This window comes from Eretmochelys imbricata, chromosome 10, assembly GCF_965152235.1.
Source record: "Eretmochelys imbricata isolate rEreImb1 chromosome 10, rEreImb1.hap1, whole genome shotgun sequence".
Taxonomy (NCBI): domain Eukaryota; kingdom Metazoa; phylum Chordata; order Testudines; family Cheloniidae; genus Eretmochelys; species Eretmochelys imbricata.
Genome location: NC_135581.1, coordinates 10002211 through 10025486, shown reverse-complemented (window position 1 = coordinate 10025486; position 23276 = coordinate 10002211). Strand labels below are relative to the sequence as shown.

Genomic DNA, 23276 nt, shown 5'->3' with positions numbered 1-23276 from the left:
CGGGGTTGAGGTTGTGGCAAGAGTCCTTGCACTTCAGCAATCCCCAGGCTGCCAATGGCTACAGGGGACAGTTGGTGTAGGTTAGAACAACCTTAGGGCTACTCTAAGATGTGCCTTTAGAACTGGAGGAGCACAACAGTGGTTTAAAGCCACCTTTGCCCACTCCCTTAATTCCTGCACTGAGTTTAGATCATCTGAAAAGAAGAATCTGGCCCCTGGTGTTTTGCTACTCAGGTGGGCAAGGCTGGCAGCACTAATGTTTGTGCATTAACTTATTTCCTGTGATAGGATGCCAGTGTCACAAAAGATTAGCAGAACCCTAATTCAATGACAAGGTGACTCTGGGGTTATAAGTGGGCTGTACTTAATTGGGTCTTTAAAATGGGCAGACTCCCTGTGATGGAGAAAAGAGAGGTATACATCCTGCATAGTAGAAAGAATGTGACATTTTCTGATTACATATGGCCTGTAGCTGTATTACATTGAGCTGTGGTACTATTGCATCACATAAACAGGGTTAGGTTTGGTTAGGAGACTACCAAGAAACAGCTCTGTAGTGTAGGAAGTGGTGATGATGATTCAACAGGTGGTATTTTTTTCTCTTTCTTTTATTCTTTCAGTTGGTACTGAACCAACTACATAGTGATAGGAAGCACTGTGCTGCCGAAGGTGGTGTCTCAGATGAGATGTACAACGGAGGTCTTGACTGTTCTGTAGTCATTATAAGATCCCATGGAACATTTTACAAGAATAGGAGTTTGCTTGCTGTCCTGGCAAAATTCCAACTCAGATAATTACATTCTTTGTACCTGAAATTCACTCTCAACCGGTTATGGGATTTCTTCTTCACCGCCTATTCCCTGTTGTGTACTGGTGCTATTAAACAGCTGCTACATTCTCCACACAAATGAGTGACATTATTTCTACCATATTTAGTTTGTAGATTATTTTTCCAGATTTGTTAAACCCTTAGGAATTAGGGCTCTCAAGGTTTCCAAGACCATTCTGATTTTTATTTTTTTAATACCACAAGCAGTTCTTAGGTCTAGAAATTGCTATCAGGGTCTATGGGTCATCGTCATGACATGGTGTTCGACAGCTTGTCTACATGGGAAAGTTTTACCAGTTATACCAGTATGATTAAACAGATCTAGTTATATTAGTATAACTCCCTGTGTGGCTCTTATTCTGGAATGAGTATCTTTTTTTCAGATTAGTATAAACCACTTTCAAAGTGACAAAACTAAACTGAAAAAAGGACCTCTTATACTAGAAGACTGTCCGCATGTGGATTTATGCGAGTATAATTGTAGCTGTTTAAATTTACACCTTAGTTTATCTATATAACAAGATTACAGGATTGTCACTCTGAAGCCTACAATGTCAGTTGAGTCAGTCTGAAGTGGTGAAGACAGCTACAGCCTTGGCTGGGAGCTCTTTTTGTTCAGAATATCGCCAGGTTGAATCATCACTGGGTTTCGCCTTTAGATGCAACGTGATGATATTTCAGTCAACAATTTCTTGATGTGATGGTATTATGATTTAATGGCATGATGATGCTGCAAAACATCATGTTTCATTGGGATGTAAATGAACCTAAAAAGCTGACTGCCCTATATATATTATGATTGTGCCTAGAGCCCCCAAACGAGATTGGGACTCATTGTGGCAGGCCCTGTCCAAACATAGTGTGAGAGACAGTCCCTGCCCAACAGCATTCATAATCTAAACAGACAAGGCAGACAAAGTGTGGGGGAAAAGAAGTATTATTATCCCCATTTTACAGGTAGGGAACTGAGCTAAAGAAAGGTTAAGGGTACAAATTTCAAAAGCACATAGATGGTGCTTGAGACTTAGGTTCTTATGTCACTTTTGAAAATGGCACTTAGATTCCTCAGTCACACAGATATATTGGAAAAAATTCCTCCAATTTACTTGAATAAAGTTATAGTCATAGAGTTGTAGGACTGGAAGGGACCTCCAGAGGACTAATGGCAGGACTAAGCAGGACAATGCGAGATGATGAGATGTTATTACACATTCTTTGGATGACATGTTGAAGCATGAGTTTATTCAGTACAAAAAGACATCATCTGCACAATATACACACAAACGGTCAGATTTTCAGAAAAGAAAATACAGATCTAATCTGCATACACAATACATAAATTGGGTAATTGCACATGCAAATTACACCTAATTACTGTTTGCAATGCATATGCACTGCAACCGTTATAATTTCGTGTACAAAGTATTTACACCTTTTGCCTTCATTTGTATGCTAACTTTTTTGAAAATCTGGCCTAAAAAAAAGTACTTTTTCCATATGTAAAGTTCCACAATCAGACATACAGGCACAGACTTTCACACATGGACCACACACACAAGGTTACATGTGCAACGTTTTACACACGTGCACATGCAATTAAAGTTATACATATGTATGTACAATTACTCATTCACAATTGCTGTTTAACAATTGCACATGCATACACACACGTCTGCACAGATACAAGAATACACGCAGACAATCCGAGGCATACACAAGCCTGCAAACAACTGCACATTTGCGTGCCGAGTCACAACTGCACCCACATACTCGCGTGCATAGTTACACACACGTGTGGCGGCGTGCACACATTCAGACGGCAGCTGCCTAGACAATTACACACAGATGTGACGACGGAAGCAGAAGCACACACGTGCCCAACGCTGCACGGCTGCCCGCAAACACAAAGGACGGGGGGCACATAGGCACAGTGACGCACACACAACAAAGGCACCCCGTGCATCCACGCGCACGATTGCTGCCATACACTTGTACACACACAGGCATGCAGCGGCCAGATCGCCTGTGAATGCGCGCGCGCGCGCGCACGCACCTTGTGTACACCCAGGCTTGTGCGGCGCAGCTGCACGTGGCCCACAGCACCCACACGCTCCCACGCACATGCCCCTGGCGGCTCGGGGACACCGGCCTGGGCGCCGTCGTTGCGCGCGCACGCAGCCGCCCCCCCGCCCCCCGCGGTGGGCCGCGCGGGGCCGGTCGCTCGGCGGGGAAGAGAGACGCGGCGGATCCGGGCTGCTCCCCCGCCGGCTCCGCCCCGCTTCCCTCCCCCGCCGGCTCCGCCCCGGAGGCCGGCACGCTGGCTCGCTCCCTGCCTGGGAACATGGCTGAAGTCGGGGAGGACAGTAGCGGGGCCCGGGCCCTGCTGGCGCTGCGCTCGGCGCCCTGCAGCCCGGCCGCGGCGCCCCCTCCCGGGCCGGCGCTGCCGGGCCCCGCCGCCGCCGCCCCGCCGGGCCCGGCCCTGGCCCGCCTGCAGGGCCGCGAGTTCGAGTTCCTCATGCGGCAGGCGGCCGTCACCATAGGCCGCAACTCCTCGCAGGGCTCGGTGGACGTGAACATGGGGCACTCGAGCTTCATCTCCCGGCGCCACCTGCAGCTCAGCTTCCAGGAGCCGCACTTCTACCTGCGCTGCCTCGGCAAGAACGGCGTCTTCGTGGACGGGGCCTTCCAGCGGCGGGGCGGCCCGGCCCTGCAGCTCCCCCCGCAGTGAGCGCGGGCAGGCGTGGGCCAAGGGGGGGGGGGCGGCCCTGAGGGGGCGTGGGCCGGGGGGGGAGCGGCCCCCGACCCTGGGGGGGGGGTGGGCCAACGGGGGCCGCGCTCCCCACCCCTTGGAGTAAAAGGGGGACCCCCCTATCCTGGGGGGGGGCGTGAGCAAAGGGGACACCCCTTCCCACAGGGCAGGGAGGAGGCACCCTCCTCTGAGGAGAGGGGGCACCCTCATTCCCCTTCTCCCCCCCCCCCCCGCAGGGAGACGTGGGCAAAGGGGACACCCCACTCTCCTGGGATCAGGCAGAGGCATCCCACTCTGGGGAGGCCCGGAAAAGGTGGCACCTTCACACCCATGGGAGCGCCCTCCCCTCAGGAGAAGGGGCATCGCCACCCCCATGGGAAGGAGGGGTGTGTGGGGTATCCCTGTTGGAGGGCAAGAAGTAGGGGAAGGAAAGGTAATGGGGTGCCCTGACCCCCTGGGAAGAGTGGAGGGGTGTTGGTCACTTCCACCCGGATGGAGGGGGAACGCAGGGCATTGCCCACCCCCCTGTCACACGAGAGAAGAGTCATGTCTCAGGGTGGGGGATGAGGAAAGGGGGGTTGTTTTTTTCTGAGAGAGAGCGCACGCTGTTTTGGGAGAGGGTGTTCTCCCTTAGGGGTGTCTTGCTGGAGGTTGCCACCCCCGGCGGGAGGCTGGATGGGAGGCTGTGTGACCCAAACACTCTAAGGGAAGTGAGGCAGATAGTTTTCTTAGGAGCAGCTGTGTTTCATTTCCCGGGAGAACTCTGGGGAGGTGAAAGGAAATGGGGAGTGTTTTACCCATTGGGAGGGGACAGGCTAGTTGGGGAATTATTTTCTCAGACTCCAGGGGAACAGCAGCATGTCGCTTTATCACCTCTGGGAAATGGAGGAGGCAACAGGCAGTGGCAGAGGGAAGCTACAGGGTTTACTCAGGTGGAATGGTTGGGGTTCTTCCTCCTGCGGAGGAGACAATGATTTTTCACCCCACTTTCTGCTCTGAAAACGTTGTGTTTTGTGGCTGAGCACTATTAAACAGGTACCACGTTCTACCCCAAGGTGACAGCATATTAGTGGTGGGTGACGTAATCTCTCTGTGTATATCTCTATAAAGCTGTACTGTACACACAATACATGTAATCTGAGACTAAAAAGCACTGTATAAATGCAAGAGATTATTAATATTTTATTTATTATTCTCCACTTAATTTCACCATGTTTATATGGGCATCTGATTTATTTGGCAGTTTTTGGCCTTAGTAGCATTCACCTCTAGCAGCAGGGTCCCTAAGGGTTATCCCTCTTTCACCAGCCTTCTGCTCGGAAGAGAGTTTTTTAATTACTCACTTCCTCTGTTGGCTGTTTCTTTTTGTATTTAGTAATTTAGTTATAACTTCCCAGCCGCTTGCTCTCTGAGGCGTTTTGGTTTTGAAATATGTTTCATTTTCTAAGGAGATGTCCTTTGACTGACTGTTTAATTAATCTTTCTTTGTAAAACAAGCCCCCTAAAGCCTGGGGCATTTCTGTTGCATTGCTCCCTCTTGGTTCTGGATTCATTTGTGTGAGCTTCATCTCCTCCCTGTCATTGTGTTTCTTCATGTAGTTATTCATAAGTATTGTGCCCACAATACTCTCAAGCAGAGAATTCACTGTTTCTTTTCCCTCTACTTGCTCGTGACTCGCAGAGTGGAAAAGGTGATTTCCCCCCACTCTCCCTTCATCACTTGTAGGGGAGGAGTTTATTTACTTTTTTCTGTACAATTAGGAGCCTTGCACAGTAAGACACCCTCTCTTCTGGGCCACTGTTTATGATCCATGTAAATGAACTTCATGCCCCTCCTTTCCAAGCTGTAAAGTAGATTGATGGCAAAACACTTTTCTAAAGGAATTTGCCCTCTTGTTCATTCCAGGTAAACAACTTCCATCTTCCCCATGTCCTCTAGGCAATCAGGGGTTTATAACTCAGATGTAAAACAAAAAATAAACAAACAACTTGCCTGAAGCTTGGTATGCACTGATCTTCTGTCCACTCTTCTCTCCGTGCTCTTGACAGAAAGAGAATTTTAGGTCCTGGGCCCAGTGTCTGTAAAGAACCATGCACATCTATTGCTGTCTAAATAATATAGTCAGCAATAAAAAATGGAGATAATTTTAAATATTTTATATTGAGAACTTGCTCTACATTTTATCCTGAAATATTATTTGATGTGAATGTCATTATCAGGTCTGGCAGTACTATGGTGTGTAAATGTGGCAGAAGAATCTAAACATTGTATTAAGCGTTATGATCTAATGGAAGTTCCGTCAAATGATTTAAATTAGAGTTCACCTATGGTGGTTCAAGGGGTACTTGTGGAGGTCTTCAGATTGCTGGCTAGTCATATGGTGCTGACTTCATTACCTTATTTCCACCTGACTGAAACACAGTAAAAGACTGATAAAAATAAATTGCATATGTTTAAAGAGTATTTAATTGCTGTTGTTACAGGGATGTTAGGGGAGGGAGATTGTCTATACAATCATAAATGGGAGGGAGGTGTCCAGGAGACAATCGCTGTGTTCAAAAGTCATCCACACTGTGGAAACATTTTTAAGAACTCCCTGATTTAAATTCACCTTTTGTCGTCATTGCACTTCAGAAGTTTCCTGGAAAAATGAGATTATACCAAATACCTTGTCTTGTTAGAAACTCTCTCCTGAGCTTACAGTGGGCTCGCTTAAAGTGTTATGGAAAAACTACAGTTTCCATCAGAATCGTCCATTTTGAAGATGGGGAATATCTCTGGAAATGGTATCTTTCAAACTTGTGGAATTTAAAGGCACTTGCTGGATTGTCATCCTACATCATGTGCATATTCTAGGCTGCAGTACTGTATTTCACAGCTGTGTCGTTATGGAAGGTTATATTTTACAGATGTGATGACACAGCTATGAAATATTATTAAGCAATAATGGCCAACAAGTAGGGCATTTCCTAGAGGTTAGTGATCCCCTGGAACCAAGCTAGGTGGAAGACCTGAGGGCCTGAGGTAAAACTGAAGGTCTTTAACCAGCTGATTAACAGGAGAGAACCAATCCAGAGATCGTTATTAGTATTCTAAACTGTGGCAATTGGCTTTCAATAAAGTAGGATGAAACAATGAAAACACTTGATTTAAAAAAAAAAAAAAAAAGTTTAAATCAGGTTGACACTGTGCAAAACTAATTTGAAAAGTTGTGTGTGTTGCATCTGTAGGTTAAAATTTATAATGAACTAGAATATAAAGGCTGTTGTTTAACATAGCCACTATTTAAAGGGTATTAAAAACTGCTATAGGCAGAAAACAAAATATTGAAAATTAAGGCAAACAAGCAGGTACATATTTTGACTTTAGTGGGACTACTCATGTGCTTAAAATCAAGCATATGCATAAGTGTTAGCAGTGTCAAGGGCTGATTCTATTTTTATGCCAACCCTTTTTCTTTGTGTCATAAAATCTTTGTAGCTTCAAAACAAAATTGTTTCAGTTTTAAGAATGAAAATTTATTTAGACTTCCAGTTCCCTGAGAATGTATTGTGACCGTTTTTTATGCACATAGGCTAACATTTTCAAAACCAGATGCCTAAAGTTAAGCTCCTACGAGTGGGATTTTTAAAGTCACTGAAGTCACTTAGGTTCGCAAGACCCGTTGACCAAAACTGCAAATGTTGATGGAGGAGTGTAGTCTGGTCAAAGCACTTGAGCTTTCTTAACTTGTGGGAATTGAGTCTATTGGAAGTTGGTGATGGTTGCAAATATTGTATAGGCTATTTGTTTATCATTTTTGTGTTTTGAGTTTGTGGTGTTCTTGGAGTAAGGACATTAATGAAGCCTTGGACTTGTGTTTTTCATCACAGATGAGCATTTTCAGGGAGGGGCTTCTCAGAAAAACATCTGTTAACTGAAATTTTCTTAACAATTAGGAAGCTAAAGACACTAGTACAAAACCATCCACTTTAGTGACTTAAGACTATAAAATGGAAAGACAGTAAAGAAATACAACATATAAATAAAAACCCAATTAAACGATAAGATGAATTTAAGTAAAACTGGCTTTTAATTTTTAATCATTTTTATCAACCCTGCTATAAATTGAAAATTTAAACATTGGACTGCATATTGCCAAGAATCTGCTGTTCTGTTTATAATATTGGGGTTTTCCTGTTCAATATATTTTTGTCCAGTTTATTAAATGCCTATCTAAAGCTTTAGGCTTCATTAAGACCCTAATCTTGCAAAGACTTATGCACGTTGCTTAACATTATGCACTGTGAGTAGTCGTGTTCACTTCAGTGGGACAACTCCTAGTGCCTAAAGCTAAACATATGCATAAGTAATTGTAGGATTGGGGTTTAAAGCATTAAAGGCTAGTTTAGTGATCCATAAAAGAACAAGATTTTATTCCCAGCATTCTCTGTTTATAAATGTTGTTGTATAAAGGGTGCGGGGGGAACACAAAGCAATTTATAAGTGCTAGCCCGTAGGATTCAAGTATGTGACTAATGTAAAAATCGGCACAACGTAGGAAAACTGATATGCACGTATTTCAGGGTTTTAATGACCTCATAAACCACTCAAGCTCCATTCTTGTGGTTAGAATGATGCCATCATGTTGTAGGAGTGTGTATAGTGTTATAGCTCAGAGGGAATTGTGAGGTATATGTACGCATACCAAGGAAATGCTTTGACCACATAACCACGATGGCAAAGCTAGAGTTGTTTCTGAAATGCTTAGGTATATCTTCGATTCTGATCACTCTTTTCCTATGAAGTTCTATTTCTTAACTATTGCATAATTAGCGCTTCTGTAAATACTGTAGTGAGTGATTTCTTTGTAATTTTTCCTACTACACTTTAATGTAGTACTGTTTCAAAGAGCACTATATTAAAGCATACTAGGGAACCTTTAGTGCACACTAGCAGGGTCTACATGGACTGATTAATGTGGAACATGTTAGTGTGCTTGAGCAATCACATCCTGTAATCTGCATTACTCCTCCTTGTAAACAAGCCCTTCGAGACAAGTAACCATTGCTGGTATTTACAGTAGAACCTTAGAGTTACAAACGCCTCAGGAATGGAGGTTGTTTGTAACTTTGAACAAAACATTATGGTTGTTCTTTCCAAAGCTTACAACTGAACATTGACTTAATACAGCTTTGAAACTTTACTATGCAGAAGAAAAATGCTGCTTTCCCTTTATTTTTTTAGTAGTTTAACACAGTAACCTACTGTATTTGCGTGTGTGTCTCTCTCTCTGCTGCTGCCTGATTGCATATTTCCGGTTCCAAATGAGGTGTGTGGTTGACTGGTCAGTTCATAACTCTGGTGTTTGTAACACTGATGTTCTGCTGTATTTGATAAATACAAATTTTTCTCTTTCTTTTCTTTTACTTTTTCTTTTTTGCGCACCAGGAGGGTTTTATTTCTGTTTATCGGTTAAAACAGAACACCTGAAGCCAATATATAATGCATATTTTTAGGAAGAAAGATTTTGATCTGTAGTTATGCATCCCCCTTGTTTCATCGTTTATAGTTAAATTTCCATTTAAGATTTGATAGAAAAAACTTTATCATCTGAGTGTCATCGGACTACTTGATGATGTACAGTGTTTTTCACGCTTTTATGTTTGATTCCAAAGTCTGTTTTGGAACAGTTTCTTGAAGAGTCTGTAATATCAGATAACTTGACCTTTCGATATACAGTTCATTGGTACCCAGTAAGCTTTTTGGCTAAGATACTGTACAAATTATTTTGGGATTTTTCTAACATTAAAAAAGTTGATACTTTGTGACTCGGATATGGAGGAGCTGTCTACAGAAGAGTGTCATACTGGTGTAATTTAAGGGCTGAATTTAAGCTGATAAACCTGCACAAAAGGCTGTGTGGGACACTCACTTCTGTTTAAAAAAGGCTTATTTCAGTTTAGCTGGAGAGAGTTAATTAAATTGAAATAACCCACCCTTATTCTTAGGTTTGGTCCACACCAGGAGTGGGGGACCTGCTGCCCACTGCTTCATTTAATCCGACCTGCAGCAAGTTTCTATGCTGCAGGCCAGAAACCCCAAGCCTCGGTGCCCCCGTGTGGGGCTGGAGCTGCAAGCACCGGCTCGCCAGAAGTCCAGTTGGCTCCACGCAGCTCCTGGAAACAACCGGCATGTCCCTGTGGCCCATAGGAGCAGGGGCGATCAGGGAAGCTCCGCGTGCTGGCTGTGCAGCTCCCATTCGCCGGAAACCGTGGCCAGTGGGAGTTGCAGGCATGGTACCTGCGAGTGCAGGCAGCATGCACTGCGCAGAGGCCCCTGATCCCTCCACCTAGGGGCTGGACATGGTGGTTGCTTCTGGGAGGAGCGCGGAGCCCCAGCTGGCAGGGAGCCTCCCTTAGCCCCTCTTCACCACCGACCAGGAGCCACCTGAGATAAGCGCTGCCCTGCTGGAGCCCGAACCCCCTGCCACAGCTCTGAACTCCCTCCAGCATCCAAACTCCCTCCCGAAGGTTGCACCCCTGCCCCAGCCCTGAGTCCTAGCGGAAACCCCGAGGCTCCATTACCCGCCTCCTGTTCTCCCCCTCCCCACGGTGCTGGAGCCACGAGCGCCAGCTCGCCCCACTGCAGGGGAAACCCCGAGCCTCTGTGACCCCCCTCAGGGCTGTGTGTGGCCTGCAACTGATTTTTTTTTTTTTTCCCCCCTGTGGGTCAGTGGCCCCTGCTAGTAAAAATGTTCCCCACACCATGTCTACGCTAGTAACTTATGTCGGTATAACTATATTGCTCAGTACTGTGGATTTTTCACACTGCTACGCCATGCAGTTATACCAGCCTAACTCCCAGTATAGACAGCACAGTTTCAACGGGAGGGCTTCTCCCGTTGACATAGCTACCGCCTCTTGGGGAGGTGGAGTATTTAAGCTGATGAGAGAAACCCTCCTGTCGGCGTAGGTACGGTCTTCACTGAAGCGCTTCAGCGGCGCAGGCAAGCCCTGAGTAACTACCCTCAAATAAAAAGAACGAGGAGGACTTGTGGCACCGCAGAGACTAACACATTTATTTGAGCATAAGCTTTCGTGGGCTAAAACCCACTTCATCGGATGCATGCAGTGGAAAATACCCTCAAATAACTGTTTGGTAAGCTGTCCAGAGAAATGCCAAATTCCCTTTTGTGGCGGTTGGCACAGTAGTTTTATGGGGAACTCTGCTGGCAAAGAACAGGAAACTGCTTAATGTTACTGCTTTCGCCATGCAGCTGCATGATATGACTGACCTATATGTAGCAACTAGTGTCTAGCATAAAGGACAGGTTGCCACAGCTGTTGAAGACTGTGGAACTTGAAAAGTGTGCTAAGCAGTGTGTGTTCAGGGGAGTTTGTATTTTTACATTTTAGGGGAAAGTAAGCAACATAAAGACCCTAGCATGGCTGTTAAGCCATTGCTTGAAATTTGACAGTTACCTCCAGCTGACTTTGTTCTGGGGTGGATCTCTTCAAGTGCTTGGCTCCACATCAAGCCTTCTGACGTGTGTGCTAATTTATTTTCTGAGCACCTTCTACCTCCAATAAACATCTGAGGCAATGTCTGGGTGTTCTGTGTTCAGAGCCAAGGGGCACTGTAACAGGAAAGGCATAACAGACCCTGCTTTAGGTTTACAGTTGCATAAACGTGGTGCAGGTGAGCCAGTTTTCCCTTTCCAGACCAAGTGGAAATGTGGCAGATGTGGTTGAAAACACACGCTTTAGAACATCACAAGTGAATTTATTTCCCTCTTAAATACTTTGTATACCTAAATAATGCTTTCTGTCTGTCATCCTTTGGGACAGAACTTGCCAAACATTTTCTATAGTACTCCCTATTAAAAGGACATTTGACACGCAACAATACTTTTAACCAATTGTATGTGACTTCTTTTTTTTTGGTGGTACCGTGCCCAATCTCCTAGCTGTGTCCTATGGATCTCATTAGGACTGCAGACCCATGGCTAGGATATTCCCTTGTCTAGCACAGGAACTAACCATGCTGTGGATTTATAACCCAGGACGACTTCAGTTCTGGGATGAATGTGGTCTGTGGAACCTCTGGTGGTCTGCAACATAGAATAAACATACTGAGAGCCAAGTACTTGGGGATTGGAGGAATGGGAAAGCAGATTGGATTAGAAGATTTTTGTCTTGTGAACAGACCTGCAGAGTGAAAAAGCTGAAGGAAAAAACTGGTGTATCTAATCCATGTTGGCCACAAAAAGGCAACTTTTAGTAGTCCATTGGATTAATGTTTCATCTTCTGTTTGACAACACAATAACATGTGTTATCTTCAATCATGTGTTCATTTCAATATTTATATTTCTTAAACCAACTGAAATAGCAAGAAACAATTTCAAATGTGGCAAACTAACATTGCTTATATAAAAGCAAGTCCATCTAGTATTTTTCTTTTAGATATGTTCATGTAAATTGCTTGTTTCATAGTGCAGATATGACTTTAATTAATGTCCATTCACTGTTGTCCATGAATGCCGTTGCAAATCATTCTGTTAAATTGACTTTAGAACAGTTCAGTGAGGTGTATTAGTGCATTCCTTTTGAATGGGAATTAATTTGTATGAAATATTTATTTTATTTGACAACAGCATTTAAAAACCTTAACAGCCTAATACCCTGTAGCTGCTTCACTGCCTTGTGTGCCTTGCTCTTTGTAACACTACTGTTTCTTTCCTCATGTCTTGGTGCATTTTATCATCAGTACAATTTCAAACATGCTGATAGCATTATAGTAGAAGCCTAGACTTAAGTATGCAACTACTATAATTTAAGATTTTGTGACTGAAAAATGTCAAACAACATCTTGTCTTAGTTATTTTAAAAGAACTTTTAAAAAGAGTGTTGTTTTTGGATAATCCTTTTAATTGTTGTAGTGTAATGGATTTTTTCTTCCGTGGAAAGTGTCCTCTGTGTACCTGCACGGGATTTTTAAACAATGGAGTGTTTGCTCTCCTTCCTTTTTTTGGGCTCATTTATGATGTATAAAGAGAGTGTGAAGTTTTACGTTAGGAAAAATCATGTATGTAGGTCTGTTCTTCTCTGGTTTTGTTAGAAGACTTTTTTGGCTCTCTTGGAGAGGTGCATTGTGAGCTCTCCTACCTTAACTGAGAGAGTTGGGATGTTGAATCTTTACCAAACTTCTTTGCTCCCAAGTGTCCATTGCATTTAGGAATTCCATAGGTCAGTGGTTCCCAAACTGGTTCCGCCGCTCGTGTAGGGAAAGCCCCTGGCGGGCCAGGCCGGTTTGTTTACCTGCCACGTCCGCAGGTTTGGCCAATCGCGCCTTCCAGTGGCCGCGGTTTGCCGCTCTAGGCCAGTGGGAGCTGTTGGCAGCCTCCAGCGGTTCCCATTGGCCTGGAGCGGCGAAACGTGGCCACTGGAAGGCGCGATCGGCCAAACCTGCGGACGCGGCAGGTAAACAAACCGGCCTGGCCCGCCAGGGGCTTTCCCTGCACGAGCGGCGGAACAAGTTTGGGAACCACTGACATAGGTGTTAACAAAATCAAACAAGAACAATTTGACTAAAATTTCTGTCCCCTCCCAGTTGCTCTCAGCCTGTAGTGATACCTTGATTCCAGTGGCCATAGAGTCTTGCAGAGTAGATAAGACCTGAATTTTTAATGTAAACAAACAAGCAGAGACCTCCCACCCCAATCTGCTTTTTAGTTTGGAAGGAGACAAAAACCTTTCAGGCTGCCTTCACATATAATTAAGAAGCACACCACCTCCCTCCCCAAAAACAAAACAAAGAAAGACACACAAAAAAACAAGCCCAGTTTTTCCCTTTTGCACATCACCTTTAACAGAGCTAGGAATTCTTCACACAAGCCATTTTAATCTTCTGTCTCCCTCAAGGCTACATGCTGCAGTCACCAAACTTCTGGCTAAGCAGGACTGGAGTCCTTGCAGAGTCAGTTTGTGCACTTGTTACAAGGATTGCTGTTGAGCAACCTAAGGAACTTTCCTCTCTTCAGGGCATAAGAAATATGGATTCTTCAGTGCGCAAAGCCCCTGGCTGTTTGGGAGGAGGAAGAGACCAGGAATAGAAACTGATCCCAGGTGTCAACCTGGCAGATAGGCATTTCTGATTTTAAAACAAAACCAAACCAAAAAATGAACAGCCACATAGATTCTTCTGTAGTCTTGTGAATTTGTGTGTTCCTCATATCCACTCATTTCAAGACCTAGTCCAAACCTCTGAGAATAGGCCATCAGTGTGGAAGTGTTGTGCAAACTACCACTTGCATATTGATTAAAATTTCCTTGTGACAGAGATCCACTGCCTCCAAGACTGCCTTGGATTGACCTCCAGCCCACTTCATGTAGGTGGACGTTTTGATGCCACTATCAAGTTCGATAATTTGGCAGTCCTTTGCTTCTGTCTTGTCTATTCGGCTGTGCATCCATAGCATTCTTGCTTGTACCATTTCCCCTTCCTCCTCCTCCTCCCCCTGATCCCTGTATAATGAGGCAAGCCATGATCGGTGTGGAAATAATTAAACAAAGATCATCAAGCGAGGTTAGAGCCTGGAACATATTAGGCTTTGTCTACACTACATGGCTTTTAGCGACACAGCGTGTCGCTAAAAGTCGAGCGGTGTAAACTCTGTTTGTTGGCACTTTTGCCAAAAAATACTCCCCCCCCCCCCCCAAACAAGCAGGGTTTGCGTTCTCGACAGGAGAGCACTCCTGCCGACAATGCACTGTTTACACTAGCACTTGCCACGGCAAAACTTTTTGTCTTTTGAGGACGGCAGTGCAGCACCTGTGAAAGATAAGTTTTGTCACTCAATTGCCAGTGTAGACATAGCCTTAGTTATTGTTATTGTGTAGTAATGGAATATCGGGGCCAGAGCTGATGCCCTTTTCTGCCTGTTCAGGTATAACAGTGTTACTTAGGCTGTGTCTACACTGGCAAATGAATGACAAAACTTTTGTCTTTCAGAGTTGTTTGAAAAAGCCCTCCCTGAAAGACAAAAAGTTTTGGTGACAATAAGCGCCAGTGTGAACAGTGCGTTTTTGGCAGGAGTGCTGTCCTGCTGATAACGCAAATGTCGCTCGTTGGGATGAAAGTTTTTCATTGGCAGGAGATCTGACAAACAGCGGCTACACTGTGTGACTTTTAGCGGCACGGCTGTAGGAACACAGCTATGTCGCTAAAAGCTGTGTAGTGTAGACATAGCCTAAGATGGGAAAAGGATATTCCCATCCAGTGTTTAGGGCATGTCTACATTTGCCATTTAAAGTGGGGAAAAGTCCCTTTTTTGCACAAAAACCGTGGGAGCGTCTACACTTGCCAGTGACTTTTTGCGGTGAAACTCAGAAGTTTCACCACAAAAAGAAAACCACCTCCACGAGAGGCGTACAGCTTTTACCGGTGATGCTTTTGTGGTGATGTGCAAGCGAAGACACATTCTTCCCATTTACAGAGCTTTTAGCCTCCGGAAGATATCCCACATTGCCTAGGTGACCACTCTGGCCAGCAGCTCTGCTGCTCTGACACCAGGTAAACAGGCATACACTCCTCCCTGTGTAAAGTCCTGGGAACTTTGAAACTCCCCTTATTGTTTTCTTGGCAAGTGCTCACTTATCTGGCCAGGTAACGGATCAAATGATCCCCTGCTTGGAGCAATGCTGAGCTACAGGAGCTGATCAGTGTTTGGGAAGAGGAGGCTGTGCAGGGACCCAGGATGCCCTGCGATCACCCCCTCCCCCCGCCCCTTCCCACAAGACCAGTTGTCAAAATGGAGAGAGCTGCACTGTGGGATAGCTGCCCTCTGAGTGCTGCTCTCATGGGAGGAAGTGCTGCAAATGTAAACACTCTCTGATGTCTGTGGAAGTTAGTGAGTACACAAATCAGCGCTTTTCTTTCACCTTTTCTTTCACCGGTTCACTATCACTGTTGAAACTGACAGTGCAAAAACTCTGCAAGTGTAGACATAACCTTAAGATAGAAACCTATTTCCAACTATCTCTGTACTCCATGAGGTGTAAACGAGGCACTCATAAACTGCCTATTATAAATGGCTACCCTCAAGTAGTTTAGATCTAGACTTGATCTGTTTAAAATTATCTGAATGTACTCTAGATTCTTCTGTTTTGTGGCTAAATGAACCAGATACCCTCTTGTTGTGTGATAAGCCAAAATCTCTGTGAAGGGCTCTTCTCTGCAAGAGGATAAATGCTCTTTCTCCAAGCGGTCCCTTGTTCCTTTTGATGTGCTTTGTGCTTCTGGAGCACAAAGCAGGAAGTGTTGCAAGCAAGGTCTGGTCTACACTTAATATTCTGATCAACATAGTTATGCCAAACTAAGCATTGGTGTAAATGCAGCTAGTTTGATGGAAGAATCCTTCTGTAAACCTAACTACCTGCTTGGGGAGGTGGATTGCCTACGTTGACGGGGAAAACCTCTTCCATCCCTGTAGGAAGTATCTACTCTATGATGCAACAGTAGCATAGCTATCCTGCTGTAGCACCCCTGGTGCAGACATGGACTAAGAATTAATTAATTAATTAATTTAAAAAAAAAAAAGCTCGAGAGGAAGAACTTAGTGTCTTTTTCCTTAGGGAGCTGAGATATTAACTGTGAAGTTCTTCTAACGCTTCCAAATTAAATACAAGTATTAAAACTCAGAGGAAAGTTTCTTCTGTTTCCATGTACTGTAGTAGATTGGAGGGGCAAGGGCAGGAGGAAGAGAATACATCAATAGTTGGGTAAATTATCTCAGTTTCATGGTTTAAAGGTAGTGAGTGCATGCTGCCATTTTGGAAAAGGCAGTGTTGTTCTGCCTTGGTAAACTATTTTCAGTGAAAAAAGCCCTCAGCACAGTAATAAAAACTGGATGAGTTTAAATGTATTAAACCTCTTTCTCGCTTACTGGCTATAATCTGGGGATAGTTTTATTTTGTTCTTTGACATCTGAACCCTATCCTGCTATACAGCTTTTCAGAAGTTGATCCAGTGAGCTCTTCCCTTGCAGAATACCGTGAGCGTGGAATTAGCCTCTTTAATGGGTATGTGAGTTGAGACTAACCAGCTCAGAATTTCTGGGCCCTCTTCCCAAGCTTTGTTTTGAAGTTCATCTTCACTCTGGATGCTACGGGCATGCATGTGTATTATACACCATGTATTGCCCTAAGCATTTATGTGGCTTGGAGTCTGGAAAATGCCAGCAATCAGAGGGTTTAAATTATATTTTAAAGATAGCCTCAGATCACCTCTTTAAACAGTAATCCTAGCTTCATCTGCTGGGTATTGAGTGGATTATGAAATGTCTTCACAGGGAGCAGAATGGACTTGAATGAGCGTTTCATAAAGTCTAAATCCATCTGGATAGGTTTTTTATAATGTACATAAATAGTACATAAGTTCGCTCCAAGTCCCATTGAACTGAACCAGGCTCAGAGGAAAATGTATAACGGTGGTGCATTGTGTTAGAATCCTCTTAGCAAGCGTGATTTAATTTAAAGGTTAGTAACATCCCCTGCTTAAGTTTCTTGTGGTAGATGTAAGTGGGAAGTAGAAATGTTGTGGAAAGCAAAGCAATCTGTGAAATTCACACAGCCTATGCTAATGTAAGAGGTAGTTCCTCAGTTTTGAAAATTTAAGACATTTTGAGATGGATTGAGGGACCTTAAAGATCAGCTGGCTTCAAAGAAAACTAGTGATGAATGGCCCATTAGGAGAAAGTTGATGGCATAACAAATATAATTTGCATGACAATTAAACTAATTTAGTGTATTCAACAAAGATGCTAAAACAGTGCCTCTCCCATGGAAATTGTGTTAAGGTATTTTATGAATTGGTCTCTTCATTGTATGCATCCGATGAAGTGAGTTGTAGCTCACGAAAGCTTATGCTCAAATAAATTTGTTAGTCTCTTAAGATGCCACAAGTCGTCCTTTTCTCTCTTCAGATGGGTAATTCTTCTCCTCCTCCAAGGTATAAAAATACCTGAGGAGTGGGATATTTGTAGTAATGGGATGACATTGTCAAGAGAAGTTCATCGAAGAATTCATTGAAGGCCCCATGTGTCCATGGCGAGTTTGACCAGTTTTCTTCAGTAAAAGGAAGGGGCTAGGTTTTATGGCAGACTGGAAATTCTGTAACAGTTTCAGATAAGTTTAAGAATGTTGTATTAGGTTAAATATGGACATGGATAATTAGTACTCTTTGGAGTTTAAGTTTTACAATCAATTCAATTTTCTACTGTCTCTAAATTTTTAATTTTCAGTGTAATGTATAATTTCTTATTAAATATAACTGCATTTGTAGAAATTGTCACGAGGAGGTTCTTTGTGGGTGTGTGCAGCTAGGGCTTTTCTTGCCCTGAAGTAGGTGTGGATGGTGGTTTATGATTGAAGGAGAAGCACGTTAGCTGGCTGTTCCTACTAAAACGGTCTGTAGTAAACTAACCAATAATATTAACACTTTAAATTATGACTCTGAGCAGCAATTACTTCTGGTTACTTAAATCTAATTTTAAAGCTGGTCATAATAGTTCTTGAAACGAACCTCACGACTGCTGGGGGAACTTGAGAGAGATGTAAGTGATGTTCATCCCCTTCAGAGTCCTCTTTAGCAATTACCTGCTGTGGTAGATTTGCAACCTGATTTAGCCTTGTGTTGTCAGCAGGATCTTGTAGAAAAAATCAGGGGTACATGTCTCCAGGAGTATTAAGTAGTTAAATATTCTAGATTGCAGAACTGGTATTTGCTATTTAACTGACCTCCGTCACTTTGCATGTTGTGAAATGCTTTTTAAAGGGTAGAGGCAGACTCTCCATCATAGGCCGATGGAAACCTAACAGTTTTGTGAGCTTGAGCTGGGCACTTGAAAGAGCGCTCAAACAATGAGCCCAATCCTGTACCCATTGAAGTCAATGGTAACATTGCTATTGACCTCTAAGAGTGAAGGTTCAAGCCTTTTGAATGTGATCTTTCCTTATGAGAATTCGTATGTTAAATGAGCATCATAGTGAAATTGTGCAGAAAAGCAAGATCACAGGACAGTTGTGTTTCCAGAAGATTTCATAGCGACTTTGCCATTTGATTGTTTATGGAGTACAGATTTAGATAAGAACATGAAGTAGTTGAATGCACTTCAAGATGGTTGATGAAAATCAGGAAATAGATAAGAGGAGAAATTACTGAGCTTTGCCCTGTGAACTGTTGAATTGCCTTTTCTCCACCAGAGGGTCTTGATTCAAATGTAACTCAAGTCCTGTTTGGTGATCTTGAAGCTGGCATTAGTTTGTATTGCAGGGTGGCCAAATCTGGACAGTTGTCTCTCTGATGTCTCTTTTGCAGCTCTCTGACAGTGACAGGCTTCCTTCTTGGTAACGTAGCTTATGTGACCTAATAGACAATTTGCCATCATCTGATGGAGTAGAGGTGCAGGGGAAGGAAAAAGATCTGTATGGTATGTTCGTTAAAAAAATTATTCCATTTTGCCCTCCTTTGTTTCAGATAGGTAGTGCTTCATTGTACAGTGGAGTCGCATCTTACGCGGGGGTTAGGTTCTAAAGTCAGCACGTAAGGCGAAAATCGCGTATCGTCAAAACAACACAGTCACACAGTCTTTAGCTGCTTTGAAGCAAGAGGCTTGTCTTTCTGATTTTGAAATATAAGTGCGGTTGGGTATTTTTTTCCAGAAGAGCCCAGTCTCGTTAGATTAAAAACTTGTTCGGGAAGATAGCCCTTTTCTTCTATGATTTTCTTTAATTGTTCAGGGTAGGCTTTTGCTGCCTCTTCATTGGCAGATGCAGCTTCACTGGTAGTCTGCACATTTTTGAGGTTGAAGCAATTCCTAAAACTGTTAAGCCAACCTTGGCTGGCTTTGAATTCCTTCTCATCAGAAGGCTCTCCCTCTTCGGCGGGAGGTTTGAACAGCGCGTAGAGGCTAAGAGCCTTTTCTTGCAACGTGTTGCCATCGATAGGCACACATTCACGGTTCATGTCTTCCAGCCATAAGTTTAATGCCTTTTCAGTCTTCACTAAAGTCTTACCATGCACCTGGCTCGTCACCTTAGCAGTTATTGGAGCCATGGCTTGATGAATTTCTCTCTCTCGAATCTTGATGGCATGGATGCTGGATTCGTTGCGGCCATATTTATGCGCCACGTTGGAGACCGACATACAGTCTCTCAAAAAGTCCAACACAGCCAGTTTTTCCTCCAGCGTTGGAACAGATCGCTGTTTCTTCGGGTGAGCACCAGATGAAGAAGTTGGCTTGCGTTTAGGGGCCATGTTGTACAAAAAATACGTATCTTTAAACACTAGAATCACACTCAGCCTGGCGAGATGCTCACACGATGAGAGGCATGCGGGAACTGAGACCGGCTGAGGGAACAGCAGATTCACGTCTCCCATCTCACGCTCACTCTGGGGCATACGCTTTTATTGAGTGGAATGGTGGGCGGAATCCCCCACGCTATTTACAGGTATCTTGTTGTTTTTCTTTTTTGTGCCGAGCACGTATAGTTGAATTCGCGTAAGTTAAATGCGTGTATGATGCAACTCACCTGTATATTGGCAGTCACTTTGTCAGGCCAGCAAAGGAGGGAGTTGAGAAAGAGGGAAACCTTGTTTGCTGCTGTGGTAACCCTCTTCAGTAATATACCGAATCCATTATTAATCATGTTGGTGCTTATTGTAAGGGGGCATATAAGTAATAGGAATTTTTTCTCTTTGATGTTGCCTTTGTTGAACTTCTGTTTTGCTTGTTCTGTACTGTTAGCTTCATTTAAAGGGATGTTACCAGGCAACTTTACATGAACGTTTGAGGTTTCTGAAATACAGTAATCAGTTTTAAACAGTAAACAGTAAAAGTCTATCTTTTTTTTTTTTTTTTTTTGGTCAAAGGTGCCACATTCACAGCCCTACAAAGTGAAGTTCTGTGTCTCCAGAACAGGTTCAATATTTGGCTCCATGGTCCTGTCAGTGTGCCTCCACTTAGCCTGAGGGAAGACACCCACTCAGACCATGACCTCTCTGCTGCTACCCACACTCCCAGCATGAGTGCCAGTTCTTATGGTGTTTCCTGTGCTGTGTATATCGGTCGGTCTAATAGGAGGAGCCTGGAGACCACCAATTTATTTCCCATAAAACACTGAATAGCTGTTATCACTGAACCTCTTTCAATCAAAATTAACCTGAGCTGTATTTCAATGTGTGTCTTAGAGGCTCCCTTGCTCAGTCCAAACAGGCATCCAGTCCAGCCCACAAGTTTACATATTTAAATTCTTGCAAAATGTCCCCTGAATGTACATTCACCATTTATGTAAGCTGAGCTCCCCTTGTAATGGGTAACAAACAGCCATTCTTACTATTGCTGTGCTTGCTCCATTGATTCTAATGCAGAAAGTAAGCAAAAAAAGACAGGTTTCAGAGTAGCAGCCATGTTAGTCTGTATCCGCAAAAAGAAAAGGAGTACTCGTGGCACCTTAGAGACGAGCAAATTTATTTGAGCATAAGCTTTCGTGAGTTACAGCTCACTTCATCGAACACATTCAGTGAGCTGTAGCTCACGAAAGCTTACGCTCAAATAAATTTGTTCGTCTCTAAGGTGCCACGAGTACTCCTTTTTTTAAAAAAAAAAAAAAAAAAAAGACAGGTTAATTGTAGCGTGATTAGCAACAGAGGAAGGAATAAACACCACTGTATCCCTACTGGCAGTGGGACCAAATCAGGAGAATAGTTTATTTCCATACATCTGAGTGGGTGTTCTAAACAATTTCGAATTCTTATAAAAAATAAATATATTAAATAGCGTACATAGTTGTTTTGTTTCTGGCTCCTGAATGCCATGTTTCTGATTAGAGACATGAGGTGGGTATGGTAGTGGTCCAACTTCTGTTGGTGAGAGAGACAAGCTTTCAAGCTTACAAAGACCTTGAAAGCGGCTCTCTCACCAATAGAAGTTGGTCCAGTAAAAGATATTACCTCACTCACCTTGTCTCTTTAATATCCTGGGACAGATGTGGCTACAACACCACTGCATGTTTCTGATTGTGATTTTGAACTCTTTTAGTCTGTGTATGACTTTTAAATGAACATCAGATGCTCATACATTATCCCTAATGGGTTTTCCACTTCTTTACTCTGTTCGTTGCTTAGGACCCAGTTCTGCAACAGGTCCTGAGCACCTCTCAGTATCAGGCTCTTTGGGTACATCTGCACAGTAATTGAACACCCGTGGGTGGCCCAGGTCAGCTGACTCAGGCTTCTGGGGCTGTAAAATCGCTGTGTAGATGTTTGGGCTCAAGCTAGAGCCTGAGCTCTGGGGCCTGTGATTTGGGAGGGTCCTGAGCCCACATGTCTACACAGGCATTTTTAGCTCCACGGTCAGAGCCCCCATGAGTCCAAGTTAGCTGACCTCTTATTTCAGTGTAGACGTACACGTACATGTTCCAGTGTAGACTCTCTCCCCCACTTGCAGTGAGTGGTATTCACCCCTGTTTATATTCCTGAGCTTGTTTAAATCCATTTATGATTAAACGCTGCTCAAACAGCCAGGTTAAGATTTATTGACACAGAGCAGGGTTGGGACGGACTAGGAGGGTCACCTCTCTACTCCGTTTGTTTCCAGCTGACCAGAGACTTAATGTTTATTTAAATTGTGCTCATATCTACATGACAACTGTGGAGCCTCAAACAGAATTCTACTGGAAAAATATGGTGGGAAGGGGCTAATCACTGCTAACTTCCTGGAGCTACTTGGCCTCCCCTCTCCTTTATATCCCACAGCTGAGATCAGCAGGCGTGCTGAGCTGGGGCTGCACTCGTATAGAAGGACCAGTTGCTATGGCATTCTCAGCTTTGGAGCTCACACTGACTGGGTCCGAAATAGTCCTAGTTTATTGACCTTCAGAGCATGCTGCAAGGCCCACTTGCTTTTCTTAACTGTGAGGGATTGGGAGGACTCCAATAAGAGACAAAGACCTGTTAGGTTTGTCTATCTAGGGCCTTGTATTATGTGTCTAATTACATTAGATTTTCTAGTGTTTGACTCTGTACCCTCACAATATTCTCCTCTTCATCCTGCTGGACCACAGTGGTTGAATCCCTTTAAAGCAGGGGTCTCAAACACGCCGCCCGCGGGGTTATTTTCTGTGGCCCGCCAGCTCCCCGTGGCCTCCCCAGCGTTTACTTAGAGCGGCCCGGCCTGGCGCACACCAGGGGCAGGGCAGGCTCCCCACCTGCCTGCCCTGCCCCCACGCTGCTCCGGGAAGTGGCCAGGAGCAGGGGCACAGGGCTGTGCCTCCAGGTACCTTCCCCCGAAGCTCCCATTGGCCGCGGTTCCCTGTTCCCAGCCAATGGGAGCTGCGGGGGGTGGTGCCTGGAGGCATGGCCAGCGCAATGCACAGACCCCTGTGCTGCTGCCGCCGCCCCCCCACCCCCCCCAGGTTCCGGCTGCTTCCCGGAGCAGAGTGGCGCGGGGGCAGGACAGGCAGGTGGGGAGCCTACCTTGCCCCCCAGTGCATGCTGGGCCAGAGCCCGCCCCCTGCAGCCAAACCCCTTGTTGCACCCCACACCCCTCCTGCACCCGGACCCCCTGCCCTGAGTCCCCTGCCGTGCTCCTCCTGCACCCTGACCCCCTGCTGCACCCCACACCCCTCCTGCACCCCGACCCCCTGCCCAGAACCCC

At 44.4% G+C, this 23276-nt stretch overlaps 1 protein-coding gene across 2 annotated transcripts in view; it reads left to right on the top strand.

Annotated features, from left to right (window-relative positions):
- Positions 1 to 3170: 3170 nt before the first annotated feature.
- Positions 3171 to 23276, top strand: part of FOXK1 (forkhead box K1) — a 73015-nt gene continuing 52909 nt past the window's right edge. For both annotated transcript variants that reach the window (XM_077828022.1, XM_077828021.1), the window contains exon 1: positions 3171 to 3553. In XM_077828022.1, the coding sequence (XP_077684148.1) occupies positions 3171 to 3553 (383 nt within the window). The remainder of the gene's footprint in view (positions 3554 to 23276) is intronic.